A 27,037-nucleotide genomic window follows, 5' to 3' on the forward strand; every position below is an offset into this window, starting at 1 on the left:
TTGACGAATCCCCCCGAGACTTTCAGGGTAGGAGCGGAGCGGAGCGCCCCACCTATTTTGAAAATTTCGCGAGGATTCGTCAACCGGCGCCAAAGTTATTCCAAATAGAATGTTGCGGATTTCCTATGGAAACACGGTCCTAACTATAACTATCTACTGGCGACCGCCAGTAGATAATATATATATATTACCTACTGGCGGTCGCCAGTAGGTAGTTATAGTTAGGACCACGTTTCCATAGGAAAACCTCAACATTCTATTTTGAATAACTTTGGCGCCGGTCGACGAATCCTCGCGAATTTCTCAAAATAGGTGGGGCGCTACGCTCCGCTCCTACCCTGAAAGTCTCGGGGGGATTCGTCAAGCGGGGGCTGAGATAAAAGGGGGGTCCCAAAACGCGTTTTTCCCATGCATTTTTCCATAGGACCTTTAGAACGAGCTACAGCCCGAACGGCTGAACAGAATTACTAGAAATTTGGCAGAGAGGTAGTCCCTAGGTCAAGGAAGTGCCTTTTGTAGGTTTGGTGTAAATCTGTTCAGTAGATTCTGAGAAAATAGCCTTTAAATCAATATATATATCTGAGCCCGCTTACGGTACGCTTACCGTACGCTTACCGTACGCTTACCGTAAGCTTACGGTGGCGTGCGCGAGCGCGATTCTGATTGGCTCTTAGATCTTAGTAAACATTCGAATCGGCCGAAACCAGGAAGCGGCGTCCGCCATTTTGTCTCTCGCACTGAGTGTTGTTTATCAAACATGATGGCCAAAAACATGTTACGGGGCTGTTTTGACAACTCCCTCCCACATAGTCATGTTGAGGGAGTCCCCAAACATCCCCCAAGAGCAAAAACGGTTTTATTTTTTTTTCGGCAATTTCGCGGGGTACGCTTACCGTACGCTTACCGTACGCTTACCGTAAGCTTACCGTACGCTTACGGTAAAAAAATAAAAATAAAAAAAACACTATCCACACTTACCCCACCCCCTGTGCTTTTGGTGGCCGCAGGCCACCAAATGTGCAGGGCTTATTAATAGAGAAAAAAAACGTAATTTTGGCAACATGAAATTATAAAATCGAAATAAAAAAAACACTATCCACATTGACCTCACCCCCTGTGCTTTTGGTGGCCGAAGGCCACCAAATGTACAGGGCTTATTAAAGTTGATAAAAACCGTGCACGGAACGAACTGCGTTAAGTGGGCGCGCACGCCACAAATGGCGTAAAGTAACTTAGCATTTAAAAAACCGTACAAATTCACTGAAAAAACCATAGGTTTCACACACGTTATAGTTAGGAAATAGCATTTAAAAAACCTTGCTAATTCACTGAAAAAACCATAGGTTTCACACATGTTATAGTTAGCTGGACATTTTACTGATAAAAAACCAATGAAATTCCCCCGTTATAGTTACTGTAGGCAACTATAACTCACGCGACCGTAATCCTCTGCTGATGACATATGTGTCTTTATGAAAAAAAAATATTTGTAATATATGTATAGCTAAAATTTAATGGAAGAAGATATGGGCAAATAAGTGTCTAAATACAGTATTAGCATCAGCAGAGGATTGCGGTCGCGTGAGTTATAGTTGCCTACAGTAACTATAACGGGGGAATTTCATTGGTTTTTTATCAGTAAAATGTCCAGCTAACTATAACATGTGTGAAACCTATGGTTTTTTCAGTGAATTAGCAAGGTTTTTTAAATGCTATTTCCTAACTATAACGTGTGTGAAACCTATGGTTTTTTCAGTGAATTATATATATATATATATATATATTCCTTCTCCTGCAATTTTGTTGATTGATGCCGCACTCCTGAACAAAGGTCGCGTCGCCTTATTGGACTCAACAAGAAAAGTCCGCCATCATATCCAAACTCTCCTTTGCCAACAAAGGGTGACGACGCTCCGTGTGGGATTTTCAAAACATTTCTTTATTGTCAGGCCACTAACATGAACATTTTAAACAAAAAAAAAAACACAGAAATCCACCAGTTATAATGAATTTATATAACAACGATAACTTGAGTCCCCGCCATGCATGGCTTATGACCTCACCTATTACATCACTCATTACATGTTCTATTACATCATTTATGACAATATTGGTGACATCTCAAATTACATCATTGATGTGTGTTAGTTTGTTTTATAATTTACATACTGGCGGGTAACTACCATATAATGTCTCTACCTATTTTTGTACTGCCTGTATTCAGCTAATGCGTGCAAGTGTTTACAAAATGCATGTCCTTCTAATGCATCATAGGTGTATAGGGGTATTGAAAATTTTATGAATCATTGCATTGAAGAGTAACTCTGTGTGTAGGTGACAGTTGATGCTTTGTGTTCAGTATGTTCCCGTCAAGTTTTTGAGTACTGCAGAGAAAGTTTACAACAGAGCAAACATTCTACATAACATAGAAGATTGTATTTTAAGTTTTTTGCCTGATTGAGTTTACTCTGAATAAACAAAAAATGGCTTACTGGCCAATATTGGAAAGAAGTAAATCTGGCTACATGCTAGAAAGAAATCTCATTTGGCATTCTTTAAATTGTTCATTATGAAAAGATGTGATGCACCCGATGAGATGCATGCCCGTCCTGCACTGGCTGAGATTTTGCTCAGAGACTCTTCCACTTGATTGAACGCCCCTTGATATATTGTCACACTTTACTAATTGTTGCAATTGCCTCAGGCTTTCATGTTTCTTCAGTAAAGCAATGCCCCTTGGATATAGGACATAGTGGCACACGCCTAGGGTTCCAGTAGTCCCGCCAGTGCAATATTACTACTTTGCCTCTTCTAACCTTAAATTATGCTGTTTCCTTGGACATGACCACAAGAAAATGCCATTATTTAAAAAAATACAAGCACAATAGATAAAACGAACACTTTAAAATAATTAACGTGTTTGTCATTTGTTGGCCACTCTGAAACAGCACAGCCTTGTGACTGGTCACTACATAAGTAGCAAAAACAATAAATAATTATAAAGACAGAGATTTACAAATGAGGTTATATATTTGGGAGAGGGGTACCATTACAAACTCAATAATAACACTCTTGTTCGGTCAAAACTGAGTGAGAGACTCTATGCTCAAACCCTTGCAGCTTTGGCACAAGCAGCAGGCAATCCGAGGAGAAGTTTGTGCTACATTCATGTTTAAGCAGTACCAATAATTCCACAGTAGAGAACAGAACACAATAACCAAGATTATCAAAATAAGTTAAGTCAACTGGCGGTATACTTATTTGAAGTTTTAATGCCAAAAAACACCTAGAAAAGTCAAACAAAATGGAAAAACAACAGATCATAGTGGACCAGGACCTAAACACAAGTTCACACCGACCACAATGTAGTGAAGTTCGAATACAAGAAACAGGTTGGCCTAGTCAAAGATATTACAGTCAGACTTAGGGCCTGATTTATATATTGGCAAAGAGGGTACTTCATCCCAACAGTGAAATTTATGCAACATACAAAATTTAATTTATGCGAAAACATTGAAATCCAGGTACGGTGGGAGAGTGAACACAATCCTCAAGTGACATCACTTGATTTTAAATCTTTTCTTCCTAAAGCATCTCTAAACAGAAATAATGGTTTATTCCCTGCAATAAATAGTAAACAAGTTAAATGAACTTTCGTCTTTCTGTTTAAATTACCAGACCTGCGAGAAGCAGGTTTAATCGTGAACAGGCTGGAGGGCTCATTATCTGAACCAAACCACAAAGACTGGATTTTAGATTGGGTATTCAAGTCTTGTCAAGGAAACAAACAAACAACGCAATTACTTGTGCAAACAAATCTCTATTGGAAGGAACTAAGATCTCTACTGAAAAAACCTTATTCCGCTGAACGTAACTCTCTGATTATATCAGCTAACTAATGTTGAGGACATGGATAACAGACTCAGTAAAGAGAATGCAAAAAGATGCTTGGGCAGAATTAGAGATGGCTATCAAAGCCAAAAACGACACACAACTTAGGAAAGTGATTGGCCAAGGGACGGGATCCTATAGAAATGCTAATAATTTCTTTATCCGTAATGACACCTGGGTATCTTAAATGTAATACTTTGTACTCATGCTATATAATGCCTTCGATTTTAAGGTCCAGCTATGTAAAGCACTGCTTCGGTTTAACAAAAAACAATTAAAGCGGCTGGCCCGAATGGCCTGCCAGCGGACATTATAAAAGCGGATCATTGTTTGTGGAGCACCTTATTATTTAATTCCTTTCACATGTACTCTTAGTGGGTCTAATACCCGAGTCATGGGAAGGTTCAATTATGCAGCCTATCTACAAAAAAATCTGACCCCCAAAACTACCCGCATATGCATTACTAGGTATTTAGGTAAAGCTATTTGATAAATATCAACTTGGCCTCCTAACAAACTGGATAAATGACAACAAACTAATACCATTAACTCAAACGGGATTTTGTGCAAACTGTTCAACTTTAGATGGCATTGTGGCATTAACCATACTCGCTAAAACTGGCGAAATGGGGCGCTGCAGAGAGCGCGGCATTGCACACAGAGGAACTCAGGGGGCTGCGGAAAATACCAATAGCAATGGAATGGGATATAATGTTGGAAGCGATAAAATCTGTAGGCGAAGCCTGAGACCCTACATAGAACATAGAATGCATCAAGGCCCACAGAGAAGGACGACGAGGGTCTTGCATTGTTAGCACAGGAGTAAATGTGTTGTATAAACTAGACACGTAAATTGGGCTGAGTACACCATTGAAAGGTAAAAAGCACATGGCACAGACGTACACAAGTGAGGGGGGGTGGAACGGGAGGGGGGGAGTTGGGGAAAGTTTCAAGTACTAAATACTGCATAGACATTATTTATAGCGGGGGCGTATACCCCGGCAGGCCTTGTAACACTTATCCTAGGATACTGAAGAATGTAACTATACAGCGATGGAATTCTACCACACACGAAGTAGGGTGTGATATGTACAGAATAAGGCTGCTACAAATGTATACTATAATGTCTTTGTACCGTGAAATCTGGAAAATCAATAAAAAGTTTAAAAAAAAAAAAAAACATACTCGCTAAAAAGGCAACTATCAAGAACTCAACTCTTTGCCTGTGTCATCCATTACAGTTCTGCTTTTGATTTGATTTGATTTGATTTGATTTGTCTATTTATAAAGCGCACGAATACCAATGGGTGTCTTGGCGCTAGGAATTGTCCGGTTCCGGTGCAGGTCTGGCATTAGTGTATTTTATGCGGTGAAAAGCCAAGTCTTGATTTTCTTTCTAAATATCTCCAGAGTTGGGCTGTTTTTTACATCAAACGGTAATAAGTTCCATGTCCGTGCTGTGTGGACGAAGAAACTTCTTCCTCCCCAGTTTGATAAGTTTAATCGAGAACAGCTTTGGCGCCAATTGATAAACCAGGGAATAAATCCATCTTTACTTCATTTTATACTAGAGCTACACAAACACCTGGTTCAGAATCAAATTAACTTCCAATATATTATCAACGAAAATGCCAACCTTAAATGGCTTAAAACAAGGTCCTACCCTCACTCTGAACTGAAATAGCTGCTGAAAGTATCTTTTAAGAATATCTATCGTGAGGAAGATCTACATTCTCTCTCAAACTACCCGCATTGTGCCTTAAGATACAACTTTTACAGCACTCCTTGATTCCAACCTTGATGCAATAAAGAAAAATAAATACCTAAGATATAGGGTATTTAATATTCCTTTGCATCAATTTGAAGAGACTTGGAATCCACGCATTAACGGCAAGGGTTTATGTTGTTTATGTGGCCATAGGCCAGAAACTATTGCATTTCATCTCTATCTGTCCTAACTGATTAGGTCTATGTAAACAATATTTCTGAAGATTTTTTAACAAGGCAAACACATGATCAACTAGAGAAGCCATAAATCATTGTTTTAAAAAATAAATCACCATTTTTTTAAATGAATTGCTTATGATGTGTAGCAAAAGTGATGAATTTACGTGCATTTAGTTTCTCATTTTAAACGTTATCGTATTTATTGTAACATGACTTGATAAATACAATAAACTCACCTACCTACCACTACAGACCACACATGGTATCTAACTTTCCAGGCCCCAGGCACAATTAAGGCACTATTTACAGAGAACTTACAGGGCAGTTAATTAGGCCAATTAAGAAGTTGCAACGCAAAGCATATGTTTTAGAGGGAAAGCACAAGCACTGTACTATTGATTAGCAGTGGTAAAGTGCACATGTGAGCTAAAGCCAGAAAAAAAACAGGGCACTGAAAACAAGGGTACACAAAGCAAACTATTTGGCTTGACCATGTAGAAAAGGTGCATTTGCTACACACAACATACATTCAATGAAGGATTAAAGTAGGAACTTCCTTGGATGCAGACTTTTCCAAAAATGTAAGAAACTCTCAACAACTAATATCTGATCACGTCTCGACATATTATTTCCAGCTCAATTTTAATCTTAAAGATTGTATATGTCTTGACCAATAAAACAAATCAAGCACTATGATGTCCATAAATCTGTCTTGCATGAGATCCTAAAATGGGATTAAACATTTTAAACTACGCTAGCCTTCTGCATCGCTTTTTAGAATGTTTCTCAAACCATTTAGTGGAGGATGATTATAAAAATGTTTCTTTCACGCTCGGGATGTTCTCACATTAGAAACTAACTATCTGACACATGCATCAACAAAGACTTTTGCGATTCCTTAATTGCGATTTTTAAGGAATCGCAATTAAGGAATAGCAAAAGCCTATGCATGTAGGAATCGCTATAAAAATAGCGATTCCTACAAATTCCTTAATTGCGACTCGCAAATTGCGGGTCGCAATAAGGAATGCCGTCCCATTCATTCCTATGGGCCTCCAGGCCCATAGGAATGAATTGGAGATTGCATGAGCAATTTGCGAGTACCAGTAGGTACTCGCAAATTGCTCATGCAATTTCAAGGGTGCAAGGGTGTCAAAATGACACCCTATTGCACCCCTGAAATTGCTCTGTGCACATATGTTGCACACACACATGCTCTAAGGGCATGTGCGTGCGCAACATGAAACTTTGAAAAATGCACAAAAGTGCTTTTTTCAAAGTTTTTGCAAATTACCATGAAGTTCAACTTCATGGTAATTTGCTCCCCCTATTAGCGAAATCGCAATTTTTTTAACTTTCATGCATTGCATTTAAGGAATCTCAATTTGGGATTCCTTAAATGCAGTCGCAATTTGAGGAATCGCAATTTAGAGATTCCTTAAATTGCGATTTTTGCATTTGGGATGATGCATCCCAAATGTAAAAATACCGGTCGCAAAGGGGCAGATTCTGAGAATCTGCCCGTTTGCGACCGGTTTTTACATTGATGCATGTGCCTGTAAATAGTCTAATAACCAGCATGCTTCCCGAAATGCATGGGATGAGGGTTTCCCATATAGTTTGTTATAATCTGTGTATTTAAAGCCCACTGAATTGTACTCGTCCAACCATCCCACCACGTCAAGCGTGAATGCAGTAGTGTTTGTTCTAACTAACTTCCTAATTGTCTTATTTGCCAATAAAAAGCGGGACAGCAAAGCATTTTGTGAAAAAGGGCAGATCCAGGTTGCACTCATTCTTGGGCAAATAGGCCTTAAATCCCCATCCCTCTTTCCGTCTGGAATAGTATTTGAATACCCTTTGTACCTTATTAACACGTTTATTTTCCCCATAATTACTGCTTAGAGGTTGTCAGCAGACTCCCTCTATTACAACCCTGATATACTGAAGTCTGGAAAGGAAGGCTAAGGGGATTAGTGAGGGACTGTGATTTACTCCAGATGCATCTTTCTTCTTTATTTGTGTTTTTTTAATATTTGTTGTATATGTCATATATATATACGACTCGGCCAAAGCGATCAAATGCAAAATCCACAAAAATAATTAGAACAACTCCCAACCTGTACTGCTACAGTGGATCATGGATCCCTTCCATCAGTCGCCTTCCCAACCCACCTTCGGCTGCTTTCCAGATTCATCTAAACACTCCTAGATCACTTCCGGGTCATCCATCGCAAGTCTTTATATAGATGTCTCACTCTAAGATCACTCATGGTATTAATGACATAAAATGCAACACGACATAGTACTTATCTTTGTAAAATTAATTTTTGGCATGTGTGTCAGTGGGTAATTTCTAATTAACATATTCGAAACGGAAAATTCATTTTTAGCCATCTTTAATTTGGCTTAACTTTTAAAACGACTACATTAATGTCGCACAATAAACTGCTATTAGGCGCCAGCACACATTCCAGACTAAGACCTTATTTATTCACCATTACGGGAGTAATAATACGACACTGTGTCACACGCGTAAATACATTATGGAAAACAGTTTTCATGTAAATAAATGCCTTTTTCGTTATCGTGCGGCGGATTAGGTAATGTGTTACTGGCACCTTGTCAAGACAGGAATTAAATAAATAAGAAAATGATGAGAAAAACACTTGCATTGCAATGAAATACTGCCCCCTTGGGGGAAATGAAGAAATGACAATTGGCAAGATCGCCGGAGCAGATAAACTTTATGCCGCGCAATGAAAACATCCGCAACATAAATGACCTTTCACTGACGTGCAGCCTTTTCCGAGCCTCATAAATTACTAGCTGACTGGACAGCACATCCCGGCCAGCGCAAAGAAAATATTATTTAAAGTCCAGTTCAAGCTACAGCTTGCACCAGGGACCTTCGACCAGCGCTTTTTTTAGATTTTCACTGTTGTTCATTGTATCAAGTTTGCTCACTAAGGGTAACTCCTGCAACGACATGGGCTTCGATTTTAGGGAATAATTATATCCTTTTTTACAGTACTTCTGATGTCTAGTGAAATCCAAATAATAAGTGTTCCTCTCTCAAAATTATCGTAATAAATCAGATCCCAGGGTCACGTGGTTAAAGTGTTTGCTTGGTTGCTTCGGCATGAGCTCTGATGGACAGAAAGATTTGTGGAAAAGTCCACCCTCTGGTTACCACAACTCAGAATAACTGCACCCCCAATTTCATCCTTTGCTAATTTCAAGTTAATCGGTAAATCATATTAAAATATTAATGTATTTATCTTGGTGATTTATCATTTATTTCTTTTATACACTATGGGGCATATTAGCAAGGACTTGCGATAATTATCGCAAAGTGCTGTTTTTTTTCATCGACGGCTATCGCTGGATTTTATCGCAGAGATAACGCATTACCATCAACGTTTTGTCATGCTCACGCCGGAGGTAGGAAATACCGCGGAACTACAACCCCCAAGAGGCACCGCGGCCAGGCGCTCCACCTGATCGCAAGCACGGCCGCCCATAAAGCCGACTTGACGCAAGGGGGCGGTGCCAATGATTCCCGCTCGACCTGAACACTTTCAACGGCCCGCAATCCAGCATCGTCCGCTCCAGCTGAAGCGAAGGACGCCGTCAGTGTGCGGTTCGCTCCAGAAACTCTTGCATCCTGAAGCCTTCTGTCTGCCTACGCTACAAGCTACCGAGAGAGAGGTGAGTGTCTCCCCCACCTGCTAATGACCCCGTGACGCCCCTGGATTGTCCGTGACAACGCCTCCAGGGTGTGCGCTCTTCTCAGCTGCGAGCAAGAAATCCTCGCACTCCCTCCAGCTTGACTGTGCACTTCTCCGCTCTTCCTCCGGGTTTCGGCAGACTCGCCGCGGGAACCACAAGCAAATTTCCTACCGGGTCCTCTAAACATTGGGAGGCTCCGCGGGAAGGTTCCCAAGTACCTCCCGTTCTTTCCGCTTGTTGTGTTCCCTTAGTCGTCTCTACGGAACCTACGGTCACGGCGCTCCTCAGCCCCACGGATACCTGGGCTTAAGAGTAGAAGCGCCCGTGACGGTGTAGGTGATACATCACCCCTCATACTTCCTAGCGGAACCATCAAGCACAGCGCTCCTCGGCCCCACGGATACCTGGGCTGGAAGTAGCAGCGCCCTCGCCGGTGCGAGTGATTCCCCAAACACCCATACTTCCTTGAGGAACCATCTTACACAGCGCTCCTCTGCCCCAAGGATACCTGGGCTGGAAGTAGTAGCGCAACAGGTGGTTCCTGCGAAGCTCAAAAGCCGTGAGCTAATCCAGTCGCAGAACCCCGCTTCCAACGTGAGGCTGGGGCCAGTGCAGTTAACTGGACCTGACTCTCCTTACGATTACCGACCTCTGATCAACCCATCCCGGGACAACGCAAGAGACAGGTACAGCAGGGTGCATCCGGAGAAGGCTCTCATCACAGAGAGGGAAAGACTAACGTCGCCTCTAACCCCTCTCTCCTTGTCTCGTTTCAGGTATCCCTCCCGGCTGTCTCCGTCCCTTCCTTCCCTCGCCCACCTGTCTCCTGCGCCCGAGGGTCTTTATACAAATCCGGGCAGGGGACGGATGGGAGGGGGACCCCTCTATAGCATCAGCTTCATCCCGAGGAGAAGACACAGGGTCGAACCCGACACGTTTATCTCAAAGGTGATATTAAATCCAGCGATAGCGGCAAATCACAACAATAACGTGAGATATCCAGCGATAAAAATCCCATCGCTAATGGAAATCTTGCTAACAGGCAGGTGAGGACTTAACTGTAGAATCCACATCCCATTGACTATAATGGGTAAGTCAGGATTCTACCAGGTGTAAAATCTAAGCAATAAACGAGGTTAGCGTGTGTTTATTTATCGCTTTGCGGGCCTTGGTAATGGGCGGAAGGTGTGTTTGCGACTGCTTTTAGTCGCTTTCAAGTTGGGAACGCCTCCTTTGCATGTCATTAGTGATAAATATCGCTGACATGCAAAGTGGTACAAAAACGGCCGCTATCGCCTGTAAGCTGTCGCTAACATGTCGATAAAAATATCGCCGCTTTAGCGGCGAAAAGTGCTGCTAAAGCGGGGATACAGCCTTGCTAATTTGCCCCCTATGTCGTGTCTTTAGAATTAAGCTATACCAACTCCTGGGCATCCAATACCAATGGGAGACAGAGAACCAGAGACAAATGTAGAAGAAAGACTTAAAGGCATAATAACAAGGGCTTTATCTCCGCTTTTTTGGTTTAAAAAGCCCAAAAAGCGGAGATAAAACTATCGCCCTATTTACAGGAGGGTGCTAACATGCATAATCGCATGTTAGCACCTTTTTTTCCCCGACGCCTCCCTTTGCATCTCTAATGAGATGCAAAGTGGGCGTCACTGGGCGTACCCCAATGGACTACCTTGTAAAATATCGCTGATGTTCACATCGCGATATTTACAAGGCAGCCCACAGGATTTTTAGCAGACGTTAGATTTTGGCGAAAAAGGCGGTTTTCGCCAAAATCTAACATCTGCTAAAATCCTGACTTAGATATCCCTAACATAGGGGGTGGATTATGCTGATACGACCACAGGGTTGTATCAGCAAGGTTATCGCTGTTTTGCAGGGACAGCGATGTTCCCTGCAAAACGGCAATTTCCCCGCTATCGCAGGAATTTTTATCGCCTTGGAGATGCGCGTTGCTAATAACGCGATATCTCCGCGATAAAAACCTGCGATAGCCGGCGTTAAAAAAATGAGCGCTAAGTGCGCTTTGCGATAGTTATCGCAAAGCATTGCTAATATGCCCTTTAATTACGTAAGATATGTTGTTTGGGAAATATGAGTTCTTAAATTGCCCCCCAAAAAACCTGAAAAATAATGTATTTTGTCGAACTATACGAGTACATATCCAAAAGTCATCAGAACCGGTATTTAAAAATGTACAAGGGCTACATTCCAGAATTATCTTCGATTGTTTGTCGTGACTCATTTATTTATACCGGCATGCTAAATGAAATGGGTCAGTGCGTTTTATGCATCACCTGATGTGTTAACTGTGAACGTTTAGAACAGACAACCGTTTCAAGAGTTAATTAAAAACAGCATGAATAAAAGGTCTGTGACACATCTGCTCTGACGTCTACGGGTACTCACGTCGGGTTCTATCTTGATGAGCGCGATATCTAGTTTCTGGTCGATGTCCTTGACCTTGGCGTCGTAGTGGGCTCCGTTCTTGACTTCGACTTTAATTCGCTGTTTGTTTGTCAGCACGTGCGCGTTGGTCACTATCAGGCCGTCTTCGGAAACGATGAAGCCTGAACCGCTGGACACGGCTATGTCCTGGCCTGTGAAGGGAACTCTGTCCAACACGATACAGGGGTATTAGACACCACCTCTGGGATCAGCTAGCAGCTATTATTAAAAATATAGAATTGTTTCGTGTAGTCCAGACTTAATCATATAGGCTTAGAATTTCCATTTAAAGTACAGTATGAAGATTTACGTAGACCATTGGATCAAAAGTTGAGAGCCTTCGTTTACAGTAAAGCACTGAGATGTGCATACAATATATGTGTCTACGAGGTATATGCATACACATGTTTAGAAAGATAACATGAAGGTATAATACACAACATTACAGTAAACAGGAACAAAGCAATCATAGATTGCTAGAGCTACATAAACAATAATAAAAGCAGGGCCAGACAGGCCTTTTATTTCATGGGCATTTCCCCGGATGGCTGGCATCCTTCGTGGCCAATTGAAAGGCCAGGGCTGCTCCTGGTGCCTCTGCCCCTTTCCCAAGCTCCCATAGATTAACTGCAGCAGCAGGCATGTGGAGGCTTCAAGAGAGAGAGAAAGAATGGGAGGAGTGGAAGGGAGAGAGAAAGTGATCAGAGATGAAGAAGAGAGAGACAAGAATGAAAATGGATAGACAGAAAGAGAGATTGCATGAGGAGACAAAGGGAGAGGGACTGGAATGAGCTTTTTTTTTTACCAGGATAACCTTTGGGTCCCGGCCATGTGTAAATGACATTAGACGAACTGTCCTACTGACTGCTTTTGGAGCATTTAAGGCCTTTTCCATCTGGGCACCCAGGGTCCAGAACAACATCCTGGCATCCTGTAATATCCTAAGGTCATGTCATTATGTTCTCTGTACCTAGCTGCTCAGCCAGTGTGAGTGTTCCAGTTAGAATGTTAGTGTGAGTGGAATGCTTGGGTGCCTGTGTGTGAGTGTGGTCAGTTGGGAGATGGGCTGAGCAGGTAGGAGGCTGCTCCTGGTGGGGCTTGTTGTAACTTCTTCCTAAGAACTTAATAAACATCATCTACTTTTACCTGGCCGCGTCTACAGTGTCTACTTATACCTCCTACATGCATGGGGCCAGCTCACTCCACATCCATCAGGAGCACGCCATTGCTGCTCCAGTCTCGTAAAGAGCTGAAGACTCGCTTCTTTAAAGATCACTATATCACAATGCTGTAGCAACTCAGTAACTAGCTACCTCTGCTATCACTCACTGTCTGTATGTTTGCCTTTGACCCTGTACAGTGCTCCACTGCCCTTTAGGCTAGGTGTGCACTATACAAGTCCCACATACATACATTTAACGATGCCTTGCAGGGGCATGACCAAGAGTCTTGAGAATATAATACATTCAGAGTTGAAAATTCGAATACATAATGATGACCTCAAATCTGAAAGTGATGTTTGTAGTGTAAAAGTAAATACATGGAGGATGCAAGGTGAAAACAAGTATTGGCAAAGCCAGTGTGTCTGTGTTATGAAGAACGCCAGAATCCAATGAAGTAGATATGTAGATTTATTGTAATATGCAGCACCACCAGATGACATCCACGTACGACTCAGGCAGGCTAGTAACTGTTCTCTGAGAACCCCCACAGCACGGACCCAAAACTCTAGAACATCCATAGAGTCTGCACAGGGTCCGTGCTAACAACATGTTTACATTTGTAGATGTTTACTTTTGCCCAGCCAACCACATTATACATAACACATCTTCCTCCCTCAAACAAAGGAACAAAAGAAAACAAAAACCACCCAAAAACAAAAAAAAATTATGAGTATATCTTTTTTGGGATAAAAGTTACAAAATCAGATAACCATGCAGGTTTTTTACGTAAACGTTTAGTCTCAGAAAAACTTCCATTGTTTTGACTGACATCCGAACTAGAGGAGTTAGAGGGTAGCACAACCTCATCACAAATGTTCTGACGTGAAGTATCGCAACTATCAACACTACCATTGTTGTAACTATCAACCCTACGCTCTTCAGGGATATCCTCCAAGACATGACTCTTTGTTGGAGAAGAATGAACCTCTTTGTATAACTTTCTGTCACCTTTAAGTACAGCAATTTTGTTCAAATTCCACACCTTGCCATTAGAAAGTCAGACTGCATTTCTCAAAACTTCTCTAACAACAAAGGGACCCATGAACTGACTTTCACCTTTAGAAGTTTTCCATGGTTTCTTAACTTTCACCAACATACCTACATCTACGTTAGAATCTGATTTAAGACTTCTACTAAGGTTAAACCTGTGCTTGTTCACAAAATGGGACTTCTCTAATCTCTTTGTCACCTTATCAAGATCTATGAGGCATGTGGTGGAGGAAATAAGCCAAGAAGGATTGACTTTTGTCCTTGGTAATCTGCCTCTCATGATCTCGAAAGGAGTACACTTAGTCATATCATTGGCAGTGATCCTGTACTTCCACATGGTCTTCATTACTTGACACTCCCACTTTCCATCACCAACACCAACCATTTGAATTGCAGCTTTAAGTACTCTGTTGAACCTCTCAACTATTCCATTACTTGGATTATATAGTGAAGTGGTACAATGAATAACTCCAGTCTTTCTGAAGTATTCCTTCGCCTTATTAGATAAACAGAATGTTTAGTTCTGATGATGCCATTGTGGGCTTCATGACCATGTTTGACAATGATATCCCTCAAACCGGAAGGAGGAACGGCTTTATCACCTCTCCAGATAGTAAAATCGGAAAAAGACAATTCATCTTTCACCTCTCAAACTCAGGAGAAAAGTTCGTTTTAATGGGCCAACCTCCAATTAAGTACTTTTGAACTTCTTGTAGTACCTTATCTTTGGAATACTCCATGTTCCAATCTTCAACCTTAATAGGCAGTGCACCCTCATCATGAACCAGGGCAATGTGAAAGTCATCTCAAGTATTGCGAATACACTCTTTCAGAGGTAAAGGGAGTCTAGATAAAAAATCAGCTGTGACATTGTCTCGACCGGGGACATAAACCATCTTATAAATGAAATCTTGTAATCTCACGGACATACGTGCAATCCTAGCAGATGCTTTAATTAAACCATGTTATGTTATGTTATGTTATGTTAATTTATTTCTTCTATAGCGCTCGGCTACTCCAAGGAGCGTCCCGGCGCTTTGCTGAAGAACATTGGCAGACACAACAGAACGCAACCACAGAAAGGAGATAGAGAGAAGACCAGAATTATCTGAAAAAAAATAAAGTTTATTTAGTGAAAAGCCACGTTTTAAGCTCCTTTCTAAAGGCGAGGAGACTGGGAGCCTGTTTAAGAGAAAATGGTAGCTCATTACACTCCTTCGGGACCAGGTAGCGGAAGGAGCGACCACCCATCCTTGTGCGCCTAATGACCGGGACTGTCATTTTGGATAGCAAAGATGATCGCAAGGCCCTACCCGGTACATATCAGGAAAGACGTTTCCTTAAGTACTTAGGGCCAGAGCCTTGTAGAGCCTTAAAGGCAAGAGTCAGGCACTTAAAGAGAATTCTTTTAGCGATCGGCAGCCAGTGTAAAGCATTTAATAGGGCCGTAGCGCCAGTTCTTCTTGGGAGCCCGTAGATAGCACGGGCTGCCGAATTCTGGACCACTTGCAAACGGGTCAAAAGATATTTTGGTAGACCCAAAAGAAGCGCGTTTGCGTAATCCAATCGCGATCCAATCAGAGCCTGGACAATAGTCTTCCTATGCTGAATAGACAAAAGAGGAAGGAACTTTCTCAGCATCCGTAAGATGCCAAAACATTTACCTGAAAGGCACGAAACATGTGGCCCAAAGGACAGTTCGCTGTCCACAATCACTCCCAGGTTTTTAGCCTTAAGGGACACACTGTCAGGTGGAAACAGATCTTGAGGCCACCAGGCTTTCCAGTCTGGCTCAGAGGTGCAACCAAAAAAGAGCAGCTCCGACTTGTCGGAATTGCACTTTAACCCGTTGCACCTAAACCACTCGACGACCGCCCCCAGACAATCCTTGATCTGTGCGCCATCGAAAGTCCCGCCCCTATCACAAGTGAAAAGGAGCTGGGTATCATCGGCGTAAGATATGATCTGGGCGCCAGAAGACTCCGCGACTGCCGCTAGAGGGGCCATAAAGATATTAAATAGCAAGGGGCTAAGGATGGAGCCCTGCGGTACCCCTACCTCTAGTGGAGCCATATCCGCGGAAAAAGGGGGCGCCCAGACCGTTTGTCGGCGGCCGCCCAAAAAGGATTTAAGCCAACTCCACACAGTCCCCCGAATGCCGCACTCCCAGAGTCTTACAAGGAGGCGGTCATGAGGGACTGTGTCGAAAGCCGCCGATAGATCTAACATTATCAGCATGGCCCTTCCTCCAGCATCGAGCACTTCCCTGATGGCATCCGTGACTTCTAAGAGGGCAGACTCCGTGCTAAAATTAGCACGGAATCCAGATTGCGTGTCATGCAGCAAATCGTGCTCCTCAATGAAATTAGAGATCGTCCGATGCGCAAATTTCTCGGCCACTTTCGCCAGAGCAGGGAGAAGGGAGATGGGCCTATAGTTGGCATGAATGAGGGGGTCCAAGGTGGGCTTCTTGATCAATGGCAGGATCAGAGCATGTTTCCATGCTTGTGGGACTACTCCCGTTAGCAGTGAAGAATTCAAGAGTGGATTCAGCAGGGCATTTAAGGCAGGTGCCACTTTCCCCAGATGTTTAGCTGGGCACGGATCAAGTGGGGAGCCTGATTTCAAGCCTGACAAAAGCTTCAAAGAAGTGTCAAGGCAAAGGTGTGGAAAAAGTGAAAGAGACGGGCCTAAACTCTCCCTAAGTACAGGGGGGGATGAAGGATCCGTGGCCAACTGAGAGCTAGAGTGGAGAAGGGAGGCTTGAATAGTTGTAATTTTGCTGGTAAAGAAGGTTGCAAGCTGTTTTATCCACTCTTCAGAATGAGTATGAGATACAGTACAAATAGCAGGGGACGTAAAATCCAAAACTACTTGAAAGATTTCCTTGCAGCCGTTTTCGGCCTCATCAATTCGTCGCTCGAAATAGGCTTTTTTTTCCTTCCAAATTGATTGATGATAAGCTTTAGTTGTTGCTCGGAATTTCGCTTTCTCAGTCAAGTCGTAGGCCCGTCGCCAGACTCTCTCCGCCCTTTTGCAGCTCTGCCGCTGCTCCCTTAACTGAGAGGAGAACCAAGGGGCAGACGCTCTACGTTCACCTTGTTTAATCTTAGTTTCGGGAATTAAGGTCTGGAGTCTGGCTGTCAGCCAATTCTGAAAAAGACTGAGATTCTCTTCCAAAGAACCCAGAAGAGGGCATGGAAAGATCGCAAGGGCTTCAGATAACATTTCCGCCGAAAGTAGGTGGAAAGGGCGCGAGGTTCGCATGGTCTCTTTGGATTCTCTCACCCGAATAAGAGCAGTAGCAGGTACCGAGAAAGAGACCAAAAAATGATCCGACCACAGTACAGGTTGTATAGATTTAATCACAATAGCTTTTGTAGAAAAAATCTGGTCAAGAATATGACCTTTATTGTGCGTCGGCTTCAGCAGAAATGGAGATAGTCCAAATGTAGATGTAATGTCACTTAATTTTATTGCATCGGGGTCCTCTACAATATCCATATGGACATTGAGGTCCCCCAAAAGGATACAGTGCTCTGATCTAAGACAAGGGACAGAGAGAGCGACTTGTAGTTCATCAAAAAAAGACCCTACCGATCCCGGGGCTCTATACAAGAGGATCCCGGTACATGCCTGGAGGGGAGAGAGCTGAAGGGTGAAGCCCAAGGCTTCGCAACCCTGAATGTTTTCAACCGGAAAGGTTGAGCAGGGAATGTTTTTATTAACCACAAGAGCAACCCCTCCCCCTCTGCCAGATATTCTGTCCCTCCTGAAGATGTTATATTCCGGAGGGATGGCATTGGCTAAGTCGGGTGCAGAGCAATCACTCAGCCAAGTCTCCGTGAGAAATAGGCAAGATATATCGGAATTATGTAATAAATTCCAAATATCAAGAGAGTGACCGATCATGGATCTAGTATTGAGAAGAAGGCATTGGTACGGGGGCGGAATATTATCCGGCACAGTTCTAATAATGTGTGGAAGCCGCCACCCACAAACAAGACAGCCTTTCCGTAAAGCACGGCTGCCCGGAAAAGAGGGATGACTTGGCCACTAGGGGGCGTAAGGCAAGTAAATCGGCCGTACTATAACCTAACATATCCGCAACATAACACAGACGTATTACCTGCAAATACAGCTATAGACACCTCTCCGTCCTGCCCCTGACCCTCCCTGCGCCGGACGAGCGCAGACGGGCAGGACTCTGGCACGACTCCGGCGCAGGGAGGCGCAGGGAGGCGCACACCACTGCGCGTTAACGCTGCGCGTGCAGAAGGCTGGTTTAAATACACCGTCGGAGCCTGCACTGCCCGCCTACTCCCCCAAAATGGCGCCCAACATACACTTGGCAGTTCCCAAACCAAGATGGCTGTAAAGATCTCCCACACTTCCTAATGACGTGATCCGCCAAAGAGCGGTGTAATGCAAGATTTTTATAGTGCAGGTAAGCGTATTCAGACTATGAATAAAATCAGGGAATAACAAAGAAAATCAAATCAAATAGAGTACACAGGGGTTTGTATTTTAAAATAGTGCAAATGCGTTCAAGTCTGCAACAGGTATTGGTTCTGTCAGCTAATCAGCTGACGCGTGCAGCTGCCCGGTTTAAATACACCGTCGGAGCCTGCACTGCCTGCCTACTCCCCCAAAATGGCGCCCAACATACACTTGGCAGTTCCCAAACCAAGATGGCTGTAAAGATCTCCCACACTTCCTAATGACGTGATCCGCCAAAGAGCGGTGTAATGCAAGATTTTTATAGTGCAGGTAAGCGTATTCAGACTATGAATAAAATCAGGGAATAACAAAGAAAATCAAATCAAATAGAGTACACAGGGGTTTGTATTTTAAAATAGCGCAAACGCGTTCAAGTCTGCAACAGGTATTGGTTCTGTCAGCTAATCAGCTGACGCGTGCAGCTGCCCGGTTTAAATACACCGTCGGAGCCTGCACTGCCCGCCTACTCCCCCAAAATGGCGCCCAACATACACTTGGCAGTTCCCAAACCAAGATGGCTGTAAAGATCTCCCACACTTCCTAATGACGTGATCCGCCAAAGAGCGGTGTAATGCAAGATTTTTATAGTGCAAGTAAGCGTATTCAGACTATGAATAAAATCAGGGAATAACAAAGAAAATCAAATCAAATAGAGTACACAGGGGTTTGTATTTTAAAATAGCGCAAACGCGTTCAAGTCTGCAACAGGTATTAATTCTGTCAGCTAATCCATCAGTAGTAAGTAATCGTACAAGAGGTTTGTGGTCAGATCTGATCTCACATTCTTTCCCCCAAACAAGCACTCTAAAATGTTCAAGTGCCCACACCACAGCTAACGTTTCTCTTTCGATTGTGGAATATTTCTCTTCAGATGGGGTTAAAGCTCTTGATGCATATGCACTGGTAGATTCACTACCGTTCTCTCTTTTCTGAGACAGAACGGCCCCCAAACCCTTCGAACTAGCATCAGTGGTGACAATGCAAAGGAGCTGAGGATCAAAGTTATTCAATGCAGCAGCATTACTAATAGCTGATTTAACATCCATAAACTCTTTTTCACATTCTGCATCCCATAAAAGTTTGCTCTTATTTTGTAAAAGATGTCTAATGTTAAACACCATACAAGAGAAATTTTGCACATATTTGGAATAAAATTCTGTCAAACCTAAGAAGGATCGGATGTCATCTTTAGATCTAGGAGAAGGGGCAAGTTGAATGGCTTCCACAAGGACAGGTTTGGGTTTGACGCCATCAGCACATAGATTATGCCCTAGGTATGTAACAGAGTTAACTCCAAATTTACACTTGCAATGTTGAACCGTAAGTCCATTAATGGATAATTTACTGAGGACTATCTCAAGAGCTTGATCATGAGAAAATTTGTTGTCGCTAAACACAAGTATAGCATCTTGGAAACAAACTGCATTTTTACTATCACCAAAAATATTGTGCATGACTCGTTGAAACACAGCAGCAGCTGAGGCAAGACCGAATGGCATTCTCTTATATTGGAAACACCCAAATGGTGTGATAAAAGCAGTGTACTTCTTGCTATTTTCATCTAAGACAATTTGGTGGTATGCAGATGACAAATCGATACATGAGAAAAATTTAGCCCCAGCAACTAAAGCCAGCATTTCAGAAATACGGGGAAGAGGAAATTGGTCAACTACAATATTGTTGTTTAGATGGCGCAGGTCAATACATAACCTAATATTCCCATTTGAACGTCTGGCCACAACAATGGGAGAAACCCATTCAGAAGATTCAACTCTCTCTATAATGTCACTCTCAACCAATTTATCAAGTTCTTTTTTTACTTCATCCCTAACAGTAATGGGAATATTTCTAGCTTTGTAAATTTTGGGGCATGCGTTGTCTTTTAAAATGATTTTATGTTTGAAATTAACCAGCTCCCCAATACTGTCTTTAAATACGTCGGGGAACTTACTCAACATGGCGCTACTACATTGATTAGGTTCCCTAATAACCATGACAGGGTCTGGACTATTGGGATTAAGAATGATGTCAAGTTTTCCTTGTTCAAACCACCCTAGGACGGAAGGTACGTGTTTGGATATATATAACTTAGCAGTACATTCACGATCTTTAAATTTGAATACAAGTACTCTAAAACCAAGAATGTCAATTTTCTCACCCGAATACCCTTGCGGGTTAATGTCCCCAGGATACAACATGGGACCAAGTTTATCTATAAATTTAGACTTCCATACACTCTCATTAATTATCGAATAAGGAGAACCTGAATCTGCATACATTTTTAGCTGTACTCCCCCAATCGTCATTTCACAAATAGTTTTAAAAAAAATTAAATTATTGTCAATATTCAAAATGATAGGTTGACCTTCCGTAATATTTAACATGTACGACTTTTCAAAATCGCCCTCTTTAGTGTCAAGGTCATTCTCACTGAATTCGCCATCCTCAACACACCTCACTTTTTTATTTTTATTTTTTCTACAAGCTTTGGCAATATGGCCTAAGACACCTCAGACAGAACATCTCTGTTTAATTGCTGGGCAACCCTTAAAATTTGCTAAATGTGAACTACTATCACACCTGTAGCACCTGAACTTGTTGGGGTCCATCAAATGTTCTTTAACAGAATTGTTTTTTTTATAGTTGGATTTGATTTTGGTATTATCAACCTTAGCTACAGCATTGCTAGATTTATTACTTTCATCAACTTTAACTTCTTTTGCACTTCTGCTAGACATTTCTGCCTTTCTAACAATTGCTAGAATATCTTCTAATTTTGAATCACCATTCACCCACAATCTATCCTGGATGGCAGTATCCTTAATTTGCATGATGACCTGATCACTAATGAAATCTTCTTGTATATTCCCAAATTGACGATCCAGCGAAAGTGTTCTTAAAGCGGATACGTAGTTGTCTACAGATTCGTCAGCATTCTGTTTTCTCTGAAAAAATTTGTATCTTAAAATACCAATGCACACTTTGGGCGAAAAATAACGGTCAAAGTCATTGACAGCCACTGTAAAAACATTCTGATCACTGCCACCGCTAACTTTAGTCATTTGATTGTAGGCTTTAAGACCTTCAGGCCCTATAGAATGCAGAAAAATCCCTTTTTTTTCCGCTGGAGACATTTGGCCTCTCACATCTAATGTCTCTATGTAGTTGATGAAATATGCTTTCCACTCTGCCCATTCCATGCAGGGATTACCACCAGCCGGCCAGAAGCATTGAGGAGGTGTCAAGTTATCATTTTGAGCACTAGCCATTTTAATCAGAGGAAATGCTTAAATAAAAAAAACGAGTGGAGAATCTTTTGCTGACAAGTCAAGATCAATGGCTCACTTTCTAAATACAAGTACGAACTGAGAGAATGATTTTGAAGTATAGGTTTGAAATACCTTGTAGAGGATCCGCGTGTAACGCTCGGTCCACGATGCCGATCACTCGTTGCTAGGCAATCCTGTAAACACCAGGAAAATACGAGAAACAAAATGGCGGCACGTTGCGCACGTAGGTGCAGGCAACCATAGAGATCGACGTTGAAGGCAGGAAGGTTTGTGTATTCCTGGCGCTGTACAGGAAGCACTACTCTGAGCCTTGCGGAATGCGTAGAAGATCGGCGGAAGACGTCACGCCGAGCTCACAAACCGCCGTAGGAACCATGGAACCTCGAAGAGTCACTAGTTGCAGTAAGCGTATATTTAAAAAAAAAAAATGATGAATTTGTACAAAATCCGCCAAAATGGAATGAAAACAAGTAGAAACTCCTGGTAAAGAAATCCAAGTATATCTCGATATGTAGACGTGGAAGCTCGCACTTGTCAGCGGAGATAAGCTTCTTTTAACGCATACGCGAGTTCGTCTTTAACGGTGATGCCGCTGATGTAGATTTTCCGATCGTCGCCAAGTTTGTTATGAAGAACGCCAGAATCCAATGAAGTAGATATGTAGATTTATTGTTATATGCAGCACCACCAGATGACATCCACATACGACTCAGGCAGGCTAGTAACTGTTCTCTGAGAACCCCCACAGCACGGACCCAAAACTCTAGAACATCCATAGAGTCTGAACAGGGTCCGTGCTAACAACATGTTTACAATTGTAGATGTTTACTTTTGCCCAGCCAACCACATTATACATAACAGTCTGGCTTTTTTTTTCTGTTATAAGTCAGTGTTTTCGGCTTTGCCAAACTCCCCAGACATGGTGAATTTTAGCAGGAGCAGAGGTGCTGCCGGGTGCACCAAACCTGATCAGAGGTCCAGCAACCAAGCGGCTGAGTGTGGGTACTAGGGATGCCAAAGGATGTTTCCTCTGATGGAAACCAGTCGACAAGCAATCGTTTGGCATGCCTGTTAATTCATTTGCTTTGCTGTAAAGTCAACCAGTGTGTCTTGCAGTGAAAAAAGGATTGTTTTTTGCAAACAATGTGTGTATCAGATAAATAATTGAATGTAAAAAACGTCTGATGTTGGAATGTACATTTCAGATATACAAGCACTTTTTCTTGCATTGCAACCACTTCTTATTGCTGTATGGCAGGTATTTTTTGGTAATGTATACATTATACATAGAAGCCAGGCCAGAGTGTATGTAATTCCTAATTACATCTAGCGCTATGGTGCAGGGCAGATTCCTAACTGGGGTAATTTAGTAACATCAGAGACCTTTATTTCCATCACATGCCTCAGCCTCTAAGTTTAGAAACAGTCATTGGTAGTGGGGGAGAAAGTCACAGGAGGAGAAAAGGAGAAATTCTGCCCTCCTAGGTAAGCTAAAAATACAGTGTTATGTACCAGGCATGTGCAGAATGCATGCCTGCTGATGTGAGCTGGTGGGCGAACTGGGTGCACTTCTTCTAACATCTAGGCTGTCTGGAGTGAGTAGACGGAGTACACATGCTAATCAGAGGGTTTTCAGCGAGTAATCTGGGCTATACATGTTTCACAAGGATTGGTGGTGGTAGAGTTTGGAGAGAAGGATGTTCAATGCAGAAGTTAAAATTAAAACCCAAGCACTCAACTCTGCTCCAAACATTTAGACTGTTTGCTATGCATACTTAAATGTCTTTTTGGTCATTCATTCTTGAATTCATTAATTCACCCAGTCCTCACTCACGGAACTCGTGATTCACTCATTGAAACACACAGCTATGTCTTCAATCTCCATCCATCCATTCATTGATTGATTGGACAAGAATCCATAATAAAAAAAATGAAAAGTAAAGCACATACGTTTTGCAATTGTTTTTAAAAATTAATCGGAGGGAGGCTCCCCCAACCAACCTTGCAGTGGTCATGCTTGATCACTGCACTCACTATGTGTAGTATGGGGCTAGTCTAACAAAATATGCCACAGCTGCTTTTGGTGCTGCGTCCAACCTTGATCAGGCCTAGAGATCACCGATTTCTTGATAATTCCTCATTTGCCATGAGTACCTCAGGGTAAAATCTTAGTAAATATCCCCCTTAATGGGGAGAAATCCAGGGCCACTTGTCTCAAGTCTGATTATTTATTTTAGTCCAAGAGTTTGGTTTCCTGAGGATCATGCACAGCTGCCTTTGGTTCCTAATTCTCCTTGACTCTCCTCTTTATCACTATTAGTCGCAGATGGAGAGCCAGTCTTGAGATGTTCTTAAGTCTGTTTCTACTCTTCTATGAAGAGAGGTGTCATCACAGGCCTTCTGAGGACTGCAAGCTCAGCATGGACTTACTGGGCTGGGGCAGAGACATTTTCAAGAGCACAATAGTATCTGCTCCTATTATTTATTTATGCATTTTTATATAGTGCAGACTTTACCCGAAGGTGTCAGAGTGCTTTACAATAGAACCAGTTACATTACATAAGGACTTCAGAGTACATGATTTACATAAAAGATACGAAACAGATAAACTCACATAAGAATGGTAGTAAGTACATACGTCTACTACAGATACTAATGGTTAGAGTTGCATATATACAAGTTGCAAATTCACTCAAGATTATATTTTAAGAAAAATTGAAACAATTATGGTTGGACATATATATATTACATATTTGCAAAGCAAGAACTTCACGCCATTGCTGGGGTTTTTGTGGTGCTCATTTAGCCAGGCCTTCAGGGTGCCACTGCACTCACGGGTGGTGATCTAGGGCCTGGAGGGATCACCGAGCTGGTGATGGCTGGTTGGTGGTGTGATGGTGGTGTGCTGTAGCCCGGGGCTGTTCTTGAGCTCGAGCTGGGCGCCAACTATAGAAAGGGTGGTAGCTTGGTGCTGTAGGGCATGAAGGCTCCATAGCAGGTGTAGGGGAGTTCGTAAATGGAGGAAAGGTAGTCATTGGTTCGGTGCTGTGGGAGAGAGACTAAGTAGTGGGAGCCGGACGGTCTGCGCTGTGCCCCGAAGTGACCCCCTGAGTGGGGTCTTCTCCCACAAAGGAACTCACCGCTGTGGGTGTAATCAGGGAGGCCCCCGCAATGAAAGGGTGGTCGTCAACTTAGTCCTGGTGCTAGGGGCTGGAGCTAGGAGGTACTGAGGGTGATGGAGCGGAGGGGGGGCGCCTGACTAATCCACAGGTTCCCCCACAGCAACAGCAAAAGAAGAAGGCACCAGATTCTTGAAACTCACTGCCGCAGGTACGGGTAGAAGAGGATAGCCCGAGTGCTCTGGGCAGGGCCAAATGTTTTTGCTCCAGCTGCCGCCACTGTATATGTGGCGAGTCGTGGGGGGGTTCTCTCAGGTCTATGGGTCCCCCGAAGTATCCTGCCGGGAAGGAGACACCTCCTATGCAAAAATGTGTCAGCCCTTCCGCCATAAACTAGATCACACTCTCTACCTTTCTACAGATCCTTTTCTTAACACCCCCTGTATTTGTTTTCAGTTTAACATCTGCAAGACTTCCCTGCATTGTACCAAATTGCATGGACCTAGTCTCTTTGAGGACATGCAGATATAAGGGGATAGTAAGCCTTTGTAGATTGATTAACACATTTATTTGACACTCTCAGGAAAGAGAGATACGTAGGAATATTTGCAGTCGAGCGAGCCATGAACAAGAAGATACTTTCAAGTTCTTCTGAGCCATAGTTCAAGCTCCTTTTACTCTTTTACCTTTGCATAAACAGTTTACCAATAGCTTTGGGCCCATACCTCCACCACTACCTGTTTAATGGAAACAAGTATTTCACTGTATAACTGCTGAAAAAGAAAAAAGCAGTTGACATGAACCCCAAGGCCAGCCACCCCACATGAAAATATTACCCTCTGTACTTATTTCAGCTTACAGAAAAGTTGTTTCTTCTCAGAAAAATTTGCAATTGCAGAGCTGTACAATGAATGCAAGAACTGCCCAATGATGTCTTTAGCTGTGAGAACCTCACCTCCTATGATATGGTACATGAAAGATAGCAAGTCCTTTGATCTGATGTCCTATTATGTCATTAGGTACTGCTATGAGCACAATATGAGTACCACTACTATTGGTCAATGGAGGAAAGTGACCTTTTTGTATAGTCACCCTCCACATTTCCCCCCCAATGCTGATGTTTATGACTCTGAAAGTGCACTGGGTCCCGCTAACCAGGCCTCAGTGCAGTACTCTCTCCATAAAATTGATACATGTGAATTGGTAACCACAATTGGCAAGGACTGTAACCCCTTTATAAAGACCCTGGTAAATGGTACCAGTGGTACCCAGGGCATGGGAGATAAAGGGGTCACAAGGGCCTGAAGCACTATTTAGGCCTCCTTGAGGGACCCAAGTAAACAGCTGACAGCAGTCCTGCCATTGCAGACTACAGGAGCAATGTAACTGCTCGAACTCGACTTTGCCCTCACCATGTGTGGCAAGGTCAAAGCACTATTTTAATATATGCCAGTCCCCTCTAAGGAAGGCCTCCTGTGCCCAGGAGGCGTTGTGTATTATATTAAAAGTGTGGAAGTATAAGTGTAAGCTTATATGTCCCTATAGTAGCCTCTTTCCGTTAAGGGCTACTATGATTGATCAGTGGTCCATAGGATAACATGGGCCGGCAACCGGGCACATCTGAGGTTGTCAGCTCCATTTTGGTACCATTGAAATATGTCATGTTTGGTATCAAACAACTTGCCTCATCATCCCTGACATGATTCCTGTGTCAACATTGATTTGGCATGCACCCAGGTGGCTACCTTATAGGTACATCAAGACGGTGAGCTTCAAAGCCTACACCAAATCTGATATGCAACCAGGCTGCTTCCCAAAGGAGAAAACAGCCAACACATTTGCACCCACGCAGGCTGGAAATGTATGTATGCAGGAGGTGTAGTAG

At 42.8% G+C, this 27,037-nt stretch overlaps 1 protein-coding gene across 1 annotated transcript in view; it reads right to left on the minus strand.

The window, feature by feature from the left end:
- Positions 1 to 27,037, minus strand: part of HTRA4 (HtrA serine peptidase 4) — a 438,816-nt gene that overhangs the window by 154,899 nt on the left and 256,880 nt on the right. Inside the window, exon 3 of the mRNA XM_085634576.1 lies at positions 11,992 to 12,196. Within this exon, the coding sequence (XP_085490702.1) occupies positions 11,992 to 12,196 (205 nt within the window). The remainder of the gene's footprint in view (positions 1 to 11,991; positions 12,197 to 27,037) is intronic.

The sequence above is a fragment of the Triturus cristatus genome, chromosome 11 (genome assembly GCF_964204655.1).
Source record: "Triturus cristatus chromosome 11, aTriCri1.1, whole genome shotgun sequence".
Taxonomy (NCBI): Eukaryota; Metazoa; Chordata; class Amphibia; order Caudata; family Salamandridae; genus Triturus; species Triturus cristatus.